The sequence below is a fragment of the Limulus polyphemus genome, unplaced genomic scaffold (assembly GCF_000517525.1).
Source record: "Limulus polyphemus unplaced genomic scaffold, Limulus_polyphemus-2.1.2 Scaffold911, whole genome shotgun sequence".
Lineage (NCBI taxonomy): Eukaryota > Metazoa > Arthropoda > Merostomata > Xiphosura > Limulidae > Limulus > Limulus polyphemus.
In genome coordinates, this window is record NW_013666521.1 from 63,496 (window position 1) to 79,442 (window position 15,947).

General features: G+C 32.4%; 1 protein-coding gene across 5 annotated transcripts in view; it reads left to right on the top strand.

The window, feature by feature from the left end:
• The first annotated feature begins 200 nt into the window (after nucleotides 1-200).
• The window catches only part of LOC106461190 (BRISC complex subunit Abraxas 2-like), a 67,911-nt gene continuing 52,164 nt past the window's right edge, over nucleotides 201-15,947 (top strand). For all 5 annotated transcript variants that reach the window (XR_002610945.1, XR_002610946.1, XR_002610948.1 and 2 more), the window contains exon 1: nucleotides 201-307. Coding sequence is in view for 1 of the 5 variants with exons in the window: in XM_013920986.2 (XP_013776440.1) it covers nucleotides 221-307 (87 nt within the window). In the remaining 4 variants the exon portion in view is untranslated. The remainder of the gene's footprint in view (nucleotides 308-15,947) is intronic.

Genomic DNA, 15,947 nt, shown 5'->3' on the forward strand with positions numbered 1-15,947 from the left:
CTATTACTACTACTACTAATAAAAAAATGAAGCGGCAAATCGGTCCATAAAATATTAATAAGTATTTTAAAGATCTAAACATTGCGTTGTTATTTTCATACGACAACAAAAAATATTTTGTTGATTAGCGATAATTTACAATAATATTCAACATTATTTCAAAGAAACCAATTTTTCATTTTGATAATGATAGGGCCTAGTCTAAACGAAATACTCAATAATGGCGGTTCAGAATTTGTCTGTGAATGTTAGTGGTTGTTTCCTATCATCGATATTCTATGAATTGGTTAGTGGTAACGGCGATCAGGTACGTTTGTTCTAAGTCAATTTAAATATATGCTTTCAACAAATTAAAAACAACAACAAATGAAAGATAATTTTTTTATCTTTGAAGCACTGTAGACTAGTTTAACTTACATTTTGAGAGTATTGTAGGCCTAGCTAGGTTGGTTACCACACTACTATGAAACTAGTCGTATAGCGTTAGGTTTCGGTTAGAATTAAAAATATTAAAATTCATGCTCAGAATATTATTGTAGTAATAGAAATATTTTAATTGAAGATTATTTAGTGCCTTTTTCACGTACATTGATCCTCTCGATTGAAGCAGCTTCTACAACAACAAAAACAACAACATTAGTACTGGTACAGTGGTAGTGAAACTGAAAGTAAAAGTGAAAAAGCCATTTCAATTTCATTAGAAAAACTTGTGCTATGTGGATCTGTATTCAATACCACTGTAGATCAAATATTCATAAAAGTATTTAAAAATTGGTTTTGTAAGATGAGAAAATATATAATTAAAAAATTTATAATTAAATTTGACATAGCTTTTGCATTTTTAATCCATTATCTTTATTCAACAAGTATGTTATATGTTAATTGTTATGGACAGTGGAAAGAGTATGGTCTTGGTGTGCTTAGATTTTCTAAAAGTAAAAGCTTTTGATAAGGTGCCATACAAAGGATTAATTAAGAAAATCTTATTGGTAAGGAGTGGGGGTGGATTATTTGGTTGTTGGATGAGAGGAAGCAAAACATTGCTATTAATGGAGTCTAGTCAAGTTGGATCCTTGTTGCTAGTAAAGTACTTCAGAGGTTAATGTTTGAGCATGTGCCTTTTGCTATTTACTTCAATGATGTTGAAAGGGGCATAATTAGTTAAGTTTGCTGATGTCATTAAACTCTGTGGTGTTTCTGGCTATTGAAGATGTTGAGGTATTACAGAATGAATTGTATCAATTGGGAACTTGGACAAATATTTGGTAAATGACTTTAATTATAATAAGTGCAAAGTAACACATATGGGTTAACATAATTTGGATCATGCATATAATATTTGTGACTGAATAATAAGATTGAAGAAAAGGATCTTGGTATAGTGGAAAGTAAATCACTCAATTCATGGAAGCAGTGCTCTGTGGTAGTAGTAGAGCTAATAAGGTTAGTAATAGCATTTTATGTTGTATTTATAGACATATTGCTTGCAAGTCAAAAAAGGTAATTATCTCAAACAAGTAACTATTGACAAAATGGTCAGAGTATTTAAAGGTGAAGTTATCTAATTTTGTTCATTTTATGTGAAAAATGTAATCCAATAATAAAACACCCACGTGTACAGTGGTACTGCTCTATATATTATGTTATATGAAAGTCGGCCTTAACTGAAACTTAACAGCCTGTGATTGAATTTCAGTCAAGGCTGAATTTCATATAACATAATGTACCGAGGCTTCACTTGGAATAGTGTAAAGTTTTGGTCTCCTCATTTAAAAAAGGATATAGACATACTAAAAAGGTTCAAAGAGGGATATTAAGATTATCCTGGAATAAAAGGGTTTATTTTACAGGATAAGTTGAGATCTCTAATTTTTCTTGAGAAAGAAAGGGTAAGAAGTGATGTTTTGAAGTTTACAAGATTATCTGGGAATTCATAGGATAAAGGCTTTCATGTTTATTTTACGATAAAAGGATGAGAGGACACAAGTTAAAAATTTTAATAAGTAAAGCAAAACTCCATTTAAGGCATTTTTATTTTTCTAACATGGAGATTGAGTTATGGAATGAGTTGCCATTAGCAGTAGTGGAGGCCAATACTTTACAGGAGTTTAAGAGGGGCATCTATTATTTCCTGGAGAGTAAAGAGTGGGTTTCAAATTTTACTTTTCTCAAAGTTGGATGTGCAAAAACACCATTGAAGAAACAATGGTCCTTTGTTCTTATACATAAAGTTATATTAAAACTATTTTGAGGCTTCGCCATGTTATTACAATCCATCTGATCATGCATCTTGACTAAGTTTTTGAAACATAATTGCTATTAGAAAAGGTTATGCTTTCCACAGCACACCATGCTTCCCCTATTGGTTTCCATAATCTATCATGTGTATGTGTACAACAGTTTCCCAGGGTCTGTTTCATCAGTCTGATCACATAGAAATTGCACTTTGACTAGTATGTCTTTTTTATAGAATAGTATGAATATCTGTTTCATTCCCCATCTGCTTGAGGTATGTAGAATTTGATCAGAAAGTGTGACTGGAAGCCTCATCTAGGTGAACCCATACCTGTTGGCCTCATTTTCATATAAAGCCAGTATTTCTGTGTGGTATATATTGTCCAGAATATTGTTTTACCTTGACCTTTGTATCCACTCCCCTGATCCATAACAAGATCCTGGATAACCTGGAAACCCTGAGCATCTAAGACACAAAAATCATGTCTTAAGTGTACATTCGTTACATAAATTTTGTTTTGCACACATGAGAAAGGTATACAAATGCATAAGTCTTAGTACTCTAATGCATTTGTTGATCAGAATAATTGCTGATATCAAACACGTGTTTTGAGGCAAGTGTCAGGCACATGTATAAAGTATACACTTTTACCAAATAGCCAAGTTCCTTGATATCACATAGTTTCTTGTCAGTGAAGAAACCTCAGTCATGCAACTACCAATAAAATGAGAGAGTGCTGTCAGATTGCTGTAAATATTTATGGGTGAGGTGGTAATAGGTCACATCTGTTTAGTCTGGTCTTCATACCTACACACCTTGCAATCAAAAGAAAAAAAATATTATTGGATTATCAAGCAACTTGTTTGTAAGGGGTACTACAATAGCATGTGATCTATAAAGGTATTTACACTATAGTGTGCAGTCTACACAGATATTTACACTGTGCAGTCTACTCAGATACTATCATCATCATCACCATTTTAACTTTCATTTATTTGCAATTGGCACCATTTATTATAAATAACACTTTTAAACTAATAAAGTACAAAATACCATTACATAACGTTTTAGGGGCAAATATAATTGGAATGAAATAAATCTCAACAATGAAAACTAGCACAATTGTAATCTGAATTTAAGGTACTCTTTTTTTGGAACACACAACTTATTAAATTATTATTATTTGATGAACAAAAATGTGGATAAATATGAATTACTTAGCAAGAAATTATGTTTTAGTGAATCATTAAAATGGTGATGATGATAGTATCTGTGTAGACTGCAAGCTATAATAGCACCGATAGTTTATAAGCTGTCACTTATTGCACTTTTGAAGACAAACAGTAATCAGCCTGATTGTTAGGCTAATTGGATGACTACTTGGACTTATTATTATTACATAATGATCGTACAAGTTTGTGGTGAAAATCTTCAACTTTTACCAGTTTCAAAGTTAATATTCACCAGAGTACATCACAGTGTCACAGACAACAATCCCCCCCCCCCCCGATGCATTACATGGGTCCATTCAAAAAAGTTTTGAGACATGCTGTTTGCTACTTACAGAAATTTGTTTTACTCATGATGTATGACTTGCTGAACTTTTTGGTTAGTTCTACTGCCCTAAATTAATCCATATTCCTTTATTTTCCAACACCGTTAAGTACAAAGGATATTCCCATCTTGAAAATACAAATTCCCTGATTTGAACACATTTTGATCTGAGTGTATGAATGTTTTGTTTTGTTTAAGGCTGTACGTACTCTTCCCAAAAGTGATACATTTTTGGTAGTATTACACTAACTGTGAAATGGCAAGCAATGTCAAATTGTAGTTCTGATATATTGAATTCCACCACAACTTTATAATGGCTGTAGATGTCATGTGGTTTTCTGATTTACATGCTCAAAATGTTTTTAATATAGCAATTTTCTAGACAAAGATTTTTCTTGATTATCTTGCACATTGTTGCTTGGGGTACATGGATGGCTTTTGTCATTCATGTGTTTGTGGATTTTCACCTGTAACAAAATGTTGCATATTGCTTACCATAGCTGGGGTATGACTTTATGGATAGTGGTGGTGCCTCAAGTTGATCCATGTTTCTTTGTTTTCCCATGCCATTAAAAAGAACAATGGACATTTCCTGTCTTGAAAATTCTTAGTCTCCTATCAGAACACATTTTTTATGATCTGAGTGAATGTATATTTTGTTTTGGAAAGGACTATTACATACTCTTCCTAAAAGTGATTGCTAGCTATGAAATGCCAAACAATAACAAAATGTAGTTCTGATAATGCCATTTCACTGTGACTTTATATTGGTTGTCTTTGTCATCTGACTTGCTTATTTGCATAATCAGAAACATTTTCATATATCGTACTCGACTCTCTGTAGTATGTTAAAAATGTTACATGAGCAGTGAAGAAAAATGAAGGATTCTCTTCCAGTTGTGCATACAAGTATGTAATGCTCATTTATACTTGCAGCATTTTCATGCTTCACTTTCAAGGTCGTGTGTGCCTTATAGATGATTGATGTAAGATACTGGTCATTAATTTTATGCTAGATATTATCCATATCATTTTTTTTTGTCTCATTACTGATTCAAGGCTTGAGTTTTGGAACGAGTAAGAAAACAGGAATCTCAGGTGTGAAACCTGTGTCATGAGTTAGTGCATAGAATAGTCCATGCTTCTTTGGATAAAGGGATAAATTCTTCATGAAACCTCCCAAATGAACATGACACGAAACATTTCAAAATTTAATGCATAATTCTTAGTATACATACATCTTTTTACTACAATGGATGTAGCATGTATATCAGTATATATGTATGTAACCAAAACTCCTGCACCATCTATCTAATGGCACCACAAACAAAAATCGATTAAAAAAAAAAAAAATAACACACTTCGGGTATTCAAGTTTCAGACAATAAATGTGGTATGTGCAACAACCATTTCTTTACAGTGGAACACAATTTTAAATATAAGTACTTTCCACACAAGAACATAATTTTCACTAAGACTGTATGTGAGGGTTTGATTATGTCTTTATTGATGTAATTTTTAAATGTAGTACTGAGAAACTGGAGTTCTTAAAAACTTATTATTTTTTCAATAAATGGTACAACTTTTAATATATAAAAACATTATAGTTTATATCAGTAACATTTATGAAAATTTTGAGCTCTGTACATTGAATCATTTTCATGCAACGAGTTGCGTATGACTAAAGAGCAAAATCCAAACACTTGTAGTACTTCTCAGAAAAATCATTTTTTAGAAAATGTTAAATTTTCCTAAATTTTTTTTCAGTGAGGCATGAATACTATGATTAGACAAACAGCTGCCCATAGGGTGGCGTTTCTGCTGGTACTTATAACCTAATGACAACAAGGGACCTGTTGGTCCATCTATGCTATCCCATCTACTAATCTAAACTCCAAAATAAAAATAAAATGCCAAAAACTAAACTTTATCATTTAAATATTTATCAAGCCTTTCCTTAAACTCTCTTAACCCTATCTTGCCATGTCATAACTCTTCCGTTTAGTCACTTTCCCTTCCTTCCGTATTAAACTTTTATCCTTGGCCTGGTCTGGATAGACTTCTATGTCCTGTACGTGCTCTTCTCTCTTTTATTACCTGCATGGCTTCCTTCTGTGTTGTCCGTTCCCACCTCTTTCTTTCTTGGAAACCATCCTCTCTTTGTGTCTTTCTCCTTCCTCTTTTGTCAATTGGGTTTGGGCTCTTCATTCGATTGGCTTCTTCCTTTTTATCTTCTTTCTCCTGTACTTTGTTTTGAGTGTCTTCTCACCCAATTCAATACCTTCCCTTTTCATTGGCATTTCATATTTGTCATCTTTTGTAGGTGCTTCTTCAATTGGGCATGTGGATTCTCTATGATATGTTCTTCTCTCACTATTTGCAATGAATTGTGGTTTTCTTTCTCTTCGGGTTATTGTCTTCTGCCTGTAACCATTCTAAGAAATCAGAATTCAGTGAGACTTTGACTGGGTAAGTTTTTTTCTTCTTATTTTCCTTTTCAGGGGCCTTTTTCCCTTTTAGTTCATTGTTTGTATCCTGCTCTGTAGTGAGTTGTGCCTGGCCAGGTATTCTTTAACTGTTTAAATCCACATTGTCAAGCCATGTTGACTTGCATATTATAATTCCATGGCCATGCAATACACACTGGAGAATTGGGGTGTTCCTCAAGATCGCTTGTAGGTTTATCCTCAGGATAGAATTGCTTCATAAGTTTGCCCATCCCAGACCATACCCACCCATGAACTACATGGGTAAAGCAGAAGGTTTTGGATGTAGTTGCTTTTTTTGTGAAACTCAATTATGAAATTCAATCCTAAAGATTATAAAAGTGGGTAAAATGGAAAGGATATGCCCCTAGGCATAGAGTAGCTAGGGCACGACAGATCTAGGGGCACATCTTTTTCATTTTACCCACTTTTATAATTTCTGAGATTGAGTTTCATAAATATTGCATGGTTTGGATCACTTTCCAACCATAGTTTTCTCCAAGTTGGATGTGCTCCTCTGTTTTCTGCCCATATATGATACATCTTTCTACGATGGGTGAAGAGTGCACCTGGTTCAGAAGTGGTGCAGTTCCCGACATCAGATCTTAGAATCTGACTGTTTCATCTTAGGGAGTGTCATTCAGATGCTTTAGAATGATGCTTCTTTCTTTCCCTCACATTGGTCCCTCCACCCATTCAATGTGGGATTCTAGCTATTTAACTGAGAGGAGGTAATGTACTGTATTGGAAGTTATAATTTTCCTACACTGAAAATTTATTTCTGATAGTTACTTACCTCAGCTTACAATTCTCACTGTTATTCCCCACTGAAAACCAGTGCTTCCATCTTCTACCAAAACTCAAAGTGATAGTTTTGGTAGAATTGAATAGAGGTAGCCACATGCATTATGAGAATATGTTGCACTCTTATTGGTGGAGGGTTGACACATGATGATTTGCATTGGAGATGCATTGGAATTAGTCAGTTCCCATGGAGGGGAGATAGAAGGCCTGTGGCATGCATAAAAGTATTTTTTGCTTAAAGAGAGCAGCACTGAATGAGAATAGCTATTTATGTGAGAGGAGGTAAGTACCTATTGAAAATACATTTTCATTGTAGGAAAACATTAACTTTACCGATTCAAAATAATGAGTTTTAGGGTCACTCCATCCTGGAATATTTTTGTTTTCAAAATAATGACACATTTTATACCCATGATATTCTTATTCTCCTCTGCTTCTAACAAGTAAAGTGGTATGTGCTGTTAGGTTTATTATTCCTTATACTTTGAAGGTGTGTCTAAAGTATCCACATGCTTGTTCACCTAAATGTTGTGTACCTTTTGTTCACTAATTGTTTGATCACAGGTATTAAATTTTGTTTACATAAGATTATAACCTAAGAGCTAATTGTGTGTAACTTATCTTAACCTGTACCTAATAATAGTAATCTCACTAGTTACTGTGATCTATAATATTTTTTTTTATTTATAATCAGTGTCCCAAAGTAAATATTTTTTCATAAAAAATATTTGCTAGTTTTATTGGACTACTCTTTTGAAAACTTGTAGGGAGAAACCCATAGAAGAGTATTAAATGTATTCTCAGCTTGTTATGGGTTTTGTACTATGTTATTTATATGATACAATTTCATGTATTACAGCTTACGATTAACATGAAAATTTAATCCTAAATTGTATCTGAAGATGTTTATCATATTAAATGGAGAATAGTTTAAAAGTGTCTTTAAAAAACAACAAACAACCTGAAAATAGGAATATTAGTCAATTAACTGAATGTAATCAATTAATCAGTTAGCAAATTCCACTCATTGCCCAGCTGTAGTTAGCAACTACATGCAGTATTTGAACATTGCAACACTCATTCAGTTATCTACTTTGTACATATAAATCTTCAATAGATGCTCAAAAAACATACAAGTAACAAACTGTTGTCTTTTTGAATAAGTGTGTATAGTGTTAAGCTCAAGAAAATACTGTGTAAACTCACAGGGTGATTACAAACTTTTATAAATCTGGAAAAGTCAGGGAACTTGGAAAAGGAATTAGAAAAAAAGGACTAAAGCAAATTCAAAAATTATATTACAGTCTGGAAAAGTCAATAAAAATTGTAACCTTACCTTTTTTTTTGTCTTAGAAATTGTATGTGCATGCAAACTTAATTGTTTAGATATACTGACATATGTAATTTAATTTAATCTTGGTCAGTTAACAGAACTGTGCAATTACCATATTAGTCAGTATAATAGAATACATGAGTTATTTTCTTACAGAATAATAGAATAATTTAAATTATGATTAAATCAATTTATGTCATGAAAATCATCAACTAATCAAAATTAGTATTTCTATTTATTAATGTTTTTGGTTATCCAGGTAATCAAAATACTCCTGTTATTTCTAATTAGTATTTTTAATTATATCAAGGTTGTTCAGCTTAAGTAATAAGTGTTATGATTCACAAAAAAATCAATTATCAAAATTGCTGTTTTCAAGTATTCCAACCATCCAAGTGTTATGTGAGAATAATTAATTAGTTATATGTAGTATATCAATAAACCCAATGATTAATCTATTAGCAAATGTTACTAATTGTTTAGATCTATCAGTCACTGTTATTTTGATGCGGTTGTAATTAATTAATTCAGCATACTTGATAATAGAGTAGATCAAACATTATATTGTCTACCATCAGGTTTCAATGTCTCTGTTTGAAGATCTCTTTCCATAATACCTTATTCTAAGTAAGTACATTGTAAAACTATTATTACCCTTTCAAGACGGGTCACAGGTGAAAGGCCATGTCATCTCATTTGTTGACTCGCATTTAAAATTTTATTGAACTACTCTTTCATGAATTTATATCAATAAGTTTGGTATCAAACTGTAGATTATAATTCAAGTTTTAGAACTGTACATTACTCAATTGATGTTTGATAACTATCTGGCCATTATAAAGATTTTGCATGTGAAATTTCAAAATTTTTTGATCCATAAAAGTATTTTTAATCTTAAAATGAAAATTACTTTGAATGACAGATAGGCAAGATGTGTCAGATGAAAAAAAGGCATGAAAGAAACATTGCTTTACAAACCTTAATAATAAAAATAAATAAATATTTTGCATATGAAAGCATTGTAATGTTCACTGATAATCTGCCAAATGACAGTTAACCAGATTACAAGCTAAAGTGGTGTTAATTGTGTGAAGAAAAGTTGGAATATCACTATGTTGTATGTACACATATGCAAGTCTGGAAAATCTAGAAATCTTCTGAAAATTTTAGTGAAAACACTTATGGGAAAAAATGTGTACACCCTGACTAGTACCTTTTTTTTATTTAAGTTTTTTGGGCAAAACTTGTAAGAAAAACATTATACAAGTACTAGAAGAAAATTTCAGTAAAGAAGACATTTAAATGATTTCAAAAGTTTCTGGGTGGGCATCATTTGGGAAAGATATTTTTTACATGCTTTTTGTTGTGAAAATGTCTCATATGAGGAGTTTGGAATCATTCACCACTTGTTGTATACTAAGTTGTGTGATGGACTTAACACTGAAACAACTAGTTTCTAGAGCAAACTTACAGCAGCTATTTGATGAATAAATCTTGACTCACAGTGACATATTCTTTTGGTGCAAGTTTAATGTAACAGGGGTTAAACGTTTGTTTAGTTCTTAAAAAAGAGCTTCTAGAGACAAAAGCTTTTCTAGAACAGAGAGACACCATAGCACACTATTCCTAGAATATGAAGTAGACAAAATTTGTTCTAAAAGTATCAATTAAATCAAAATCTCAAACCTATAGGACTTTTTTAACCTCATTCCTAACATATAGAAAATTAATATTAGTGTCAGTTGGTTTATTTATGATTAAGTTACTCTACTCTGCCCACACATAACTAGTGAATGAACTTTTCATAGTTTTTATTAATAATGTTGAACATCTGTAACCTTGAAATAGAAGACTCAGGATCCAGTATGAAAAAGGACACCATATGTGATTTTGTGGCAGTCGAATAAGAAGGCAACAACTGATGTATACTTTGCTATTTCAGAGACAACTATTGAAGTATTTCAAGTGGCTCAAATAAGAGGACACTTTACATTTTCAGAACTGCTGAAATATGTGGGATTAAAGATAGCTTTAAAAAATGTGATCATTTATATTTTGATCTTGTTCCTGGGAGCAATTTATCTGGTATTGTATCCCTCTTTGCAATTTGTATTGGCTGTATTTGCAATTTCAGCATACCCTTGCATGATACAAGCTACATCACTATTTATTATGGCAAACACACAACTCGGATTTAAGATTTTCAAATTACCAGCAGTTTATATTCTCTTTGTATTCTCTTTTATCTTATGATCTTATTTCTATTTTGGAAGATAAATACTTTACCTTTGATAGGAAAATAGTTTATGAGAGTAAGCCTAGTTAGAAAGCATTGTACAATAGCATTTTTAATGTTAAGAAGTCATAGAAATATCAAATATAGTATTATAGTATTTGTTTACAGATTTTTTTGAACATTTTTCTTAAGATTCAGGTAAATTAATATTCAGTATTTTTTTGTTCCAGATTGTATGTACATGAGGCAGTAAGATAACCATGTATAGGTGTAGTGTTATGCAAAGTTACTTTGTGTGTAGCAATTGTGCTGTGCAAAATATTTTAATCAAGTTATTCTGTGTTATATTTTCTTCAGAAATAAACATCATGTTCATTTTCAATTACTCAAAATCTTGCTTATTTTTTATTTTTGGTGGACTGTTCATGCATTTAGTTACTGAAGATGCTATGATTCATTATGTTAAAATCTAGTGTATTTTTATTGGAAAGAACTTGAAGTAAACTTTGACATTATTCTTGTACGCCATTACTCACGTGAAGAAAAATAAGGTCAAAGGGCTATGAAATAATATTTTAAACATAAAATTGGATAACCATAGACCATTTGGTTATTTAAAGCTGTCTGTACACCCCTCTTAGAAAAAAAAAAGTAAAAATATAACAATATAGAGAAAATTGTCGATTCCCTCTTGAACTCTTGCTAATGGCAGCTTATTCCATAAGCTAATACTCTGTTAGAAAAATAAAATTGTCTTAAGTGTCTTTTTCAATTATTTAACTTGTATTCTATCAGTCTGTTGTCTTGAGAATACATAACAAAGAAATCAGAAAGGCCTTTATCCTATGGATCCCTGGATAATCTTATAAACAAGAAAATTTACCTCAATTTCTCAAGTGAAAGTAATTGAAGAGATCTTAATCTGTTCCTGAAAGATAATTCTTCCATCTCCAGAATTATCCTAATATTCCTATTTTGAACCTTTTACAAACAAACTGGTATCCATTCTTGTGGTATTAGAAATTGTTAAGGGAATTGGTAGTGTTGATGCATCATCTTTTTCTGTACTTAACAGTGTGAATAGTAGGACCAGAGGACGCAAATATAATAATTTTGGAAGGGTAGTATGCATTTACAATGGATTGTCTTCAGTTGTGGTATATGCAATAAATTTAAGAATGTTTAAGAGAAGGCTTGATAAATATTTGAATGATAAGGGCTGACTTTGAGTGTGTGTATATATATATATATATATATTTAACTTTTAGTTTAGTGGATGATCTTGGGTTCTATTCCCATTGCCACCAAACTTGCTCACCCTGTCTTTGTTATGGCAAAGCTACTGTCACTAATCTTGAACTGCTTATAAGAGGGAAGACAACTGGCTGGTAGCACCCACCAAACTCTTTGGCTACTTAAGTGTTAAATAAAGCACATCTACTGTTATTTTTTACAATTTGTTATGTTTCTAAGTTATAACTGCATTCTGGTGATGGCTAGCCCATTGAATTTTGAACAACTGTATTATTTAATAATGTGTATGTGTAAGCAGGCATAGATCTGTAGGAGGAGTTAGACTACCTCTCTTTCTTAATTTTTTTCAGAAATTGGTAACTGTCTATATAAATATAATAGTACTGTGTTGTCTATTGTATATGTAACTACCTCACAGGATGTGCATGGACCTTCACCAGAATTGGTATGAATGCTCATTAGGTCAATGTGGGGGTACATACAAATATTCAGTTTTTATGGGCATTTTGCATTTTTTACCACTACTTCGCCCCCTGTAGATGGATCTTCACTAAATTTGGTACGAAGGTTTGTTGGGTCCATGGAGAGATACATACAAATTTTCAGTTTTGCTGTTTTTATGGGCATTTTGGATTTTTTACCACCACTTTGCCCCCTGTGATAGATCTTCATTAAATTTGTATGAAGGTTTGTTGGGTCCATGGAGAGATACATACAAATTTTCAGTTTTGCTGTTTTTATGGGCATTTTGCACCACTACTTTGCCCCTATTGATAGATCTTCACCAAATTTGTATGAAGGTTTGTTGGGTCCATGAAGAGATACATACAAATTTTTTGTTTTGCTATTTTGTGGTTTTTATGGGTGTTTTTTGCATTTTTACCTCCACCTCACCTCCTGTAGATGGATTTTCACCAAATTTGGCATGAAGGTTTCTTGGGTTCATGTGGAGATAATACATATTGTATTTTGCAGTTTTTATGGGTGTTTTGTGTTTTTTATAATTACATATAAGGAAAGGAACTTTTCATGTCCTAAGATAATCTTTCATTAACCACGAATTTACAAATCCAGGGGACGGGTACTCCAGCTATTTCTTTGAAATTGTTTAAGCAGGTACAGATCAAGAGAGGAGTTAAGGGGGTCTAGAGCTCCCTACATTTTCTTCTGTCTCTAAAATAAAAAAATAGCCAGTCACCCTTACACTATTATATAGTTTCAGAAAATAAATATTATATGTCAGTATTTTTATTTGATTAGGCTATTAATTACTGTAAAAGGTTTATTGAGGTTTTCTGAAATCAGCATTGCTGAAGTGAGTATACAGCAATCCAGTTAGGGTGTCAGTCTGTAGCTGATTATTTTTAAGCTAATACAACAATGTTAACTTTTCGTGCTTTGGTTTTTCCAGATAGTCTAACAATGTTTTTAGATTTTTGGGACTTATTTTCATCAAATTTAGTACTGTTAGGAGACCTGCAGCTCTTATAAAATAGACTTTTATAGAATCAGTTTCTTATTGTTTAGAAGCTAGAATTTTCTCAAGAAAGATATTTTTTTGTATTTTTAATATCTAGAATAAATCAGAATGCAAGTGGTACAACTGTTTGAGTAATGACTTTTAAAAAAAGTTGGAAATCAGGCATGCCATTTACACTTAAACAGGTTTTTTCTAAATATGATTAAAAATAATTATAGTTATTTAATTCTAATAAAAAATTGAAATGTTTGCTTTTATATGTTTTATTTTCAGATAAATCACATTGATAAAAATAAAGATATAAGCTATGAAATTGTTGGATTACAATTAGTCATTTATGGAATATATTAACATTAGCTTTGTTTGACTCATTTAGGTTACTTTGAGATTCTGTGATTAACTGATTAATCCAAAATATCATATTGTTATAGTGGAAGTCTCTACTTTCATGTAAAAAAATACTGAAAATTTTGTTGCATTGTTAAACAACTAACTTTTAAAGAGTTAACTGGTATCATTTGATCATTGTAAAAGCAAAACATTACTGCAGCTAACATTTAAAAGTTAAATGTTGTTACTTACAAACACAATAATTCTGTATTATCTGAATAAACTTTCTTGTTGTATCCTTATTCATTCTCTGATGGTTTTCAAACTTTATATGATAGTTAAAACTATAAAAAGTTTTATTTTATAATAGATATTATTTTAGTTTTTTATGTTTGAATTTAAATTTAGGCTACACGATGAATATCCAGAAATACTAGTTTTTTACTTTGGCTTTGTATGCATTTGCTTAATATATAAAATGAGTTGTGACTGTTCTTTCCTTGTTATGAAGCATTTTGGTTATAGATGCAACATGTAAGGCTACAACACTGTCTTAAACATGCTTATTAAGCTGTAAAACAATACTGAATTGTCTGGAATAACATGTCTGGAAAAGTGCAAGTAGTATTGTTGCAACAAGTGAATGATAAGTGAATTAGAAACCATGGGCAATGAGTAGATATTATATTACTGCGGAGTACCGAAGCACATGTCTGAAGCATTTACGAGGTATAACTGACTTGTGTCATCCTGGTCTTGCACATGTATTCACATCATGTTTTGCCAAGGTAAAACTGTAATCTTTTATTGCATGTGTATGTTGTTAAACTTTTAGTTTCTTTCTAAATGGAACTGTTGCATTCATATACATGAATCTGAAATATACTGAATTACAGTAAAAACCGGTGCAACCCCTACCACATACACCATTAATTTCCGACACTAAGCTACTACCCTCAAGTGTCCATCATGCATTTTCAAGCCCCTCAGATATATCATTATGAAGTTTGGTGCCCTCAAATGGTACCATAGAGTGAAAATTGGGGGTCCGGCTCATGGGAAGGCTGGAGCCTTTTGTGTCCATAGAAGTCTGTATGTCCTTGTTCACAATCTCTTCAATCGTCTGATCAACAAGAATTCTGCCAAATGGATTGCAATCACCAATTTGAACGGAGAAGCCTCCATGTATGAAATACAAGTAAATTTCACAATGTGTCTCTAATAGCCACGTTATATGGTTGCAATACACTGGTAAATAATGTGCGTAATTTTGCTTGGCATACACGAAACACCAGTGTATCATACTCTGAATTGATGCCAGATGAAGAAACCAGTCTCCTGATCTTGATGACTGCAGAAGCCCAAGAAGGATTTCAACAAGGTTAGGAAAATTAGCCAAAAATGCTGATAGTTGACCATTCCTCAAATGCAACAGCAGCAGGTATTTTTTGAAGAGCTGAAATATCCTACAGCAGGGAGAATCTTAAAGATAGCATCAAAGGTTTCTTGGCATATGCTGTCATGCAATGATGTAATAGTGTCGAGGACACTATTCAGTAGAGGTAAGTTGACACTGTGATAATTTTCAATCCAAGGTAAGAATCCTTTCCAAGCAAGTCGCCTCAAAGCCTCTTACACCAGTTTGTACAATCTGATTCCATGGTTATATTTGCATTCTTCCAACACACTGTTAATCAATCCTTCTGAAATAATACTGGATTCCATAGCAAGATCCTGCAATCCAGCAGCACCAAATCTTTTGCCAATAATCAAGAGTAAATTGCATATGGTGTGAAATACACCCATTCTCAGGACAACAGTTTTGAACATTTCTTCATTTTTCATACAATCTCTGCTGCCTTTGCATATAATGCTTGGTCAAAAACACATGCAATGTCTTTGACTTCCAAAGCTTCTTAGATTCTTATTACCTGCTGGAGGATCTCGTTGACAATTGACAGTTGAGTTGCTGGTGCATTTATTATCGGAATATATCCAATTGTGTCCTTCTTTACTATGATGATGTTTTGGATCAGCACATTAAAACCTGTTCAGGAACTAACCATCTGATCTTCACTATCTGTCTGTCTCACTATAGCCCATAATAAGTTGCTGGTTTGTGCTCTTTCCACAAAAGGACCATAGTCTATGGGAAGTGGTCTTGATATGGGAGGACCAATTCTATCACCAGCATTGTAAGATGGCAACTCCAAAGGAATAGTGGCAATGTTTTG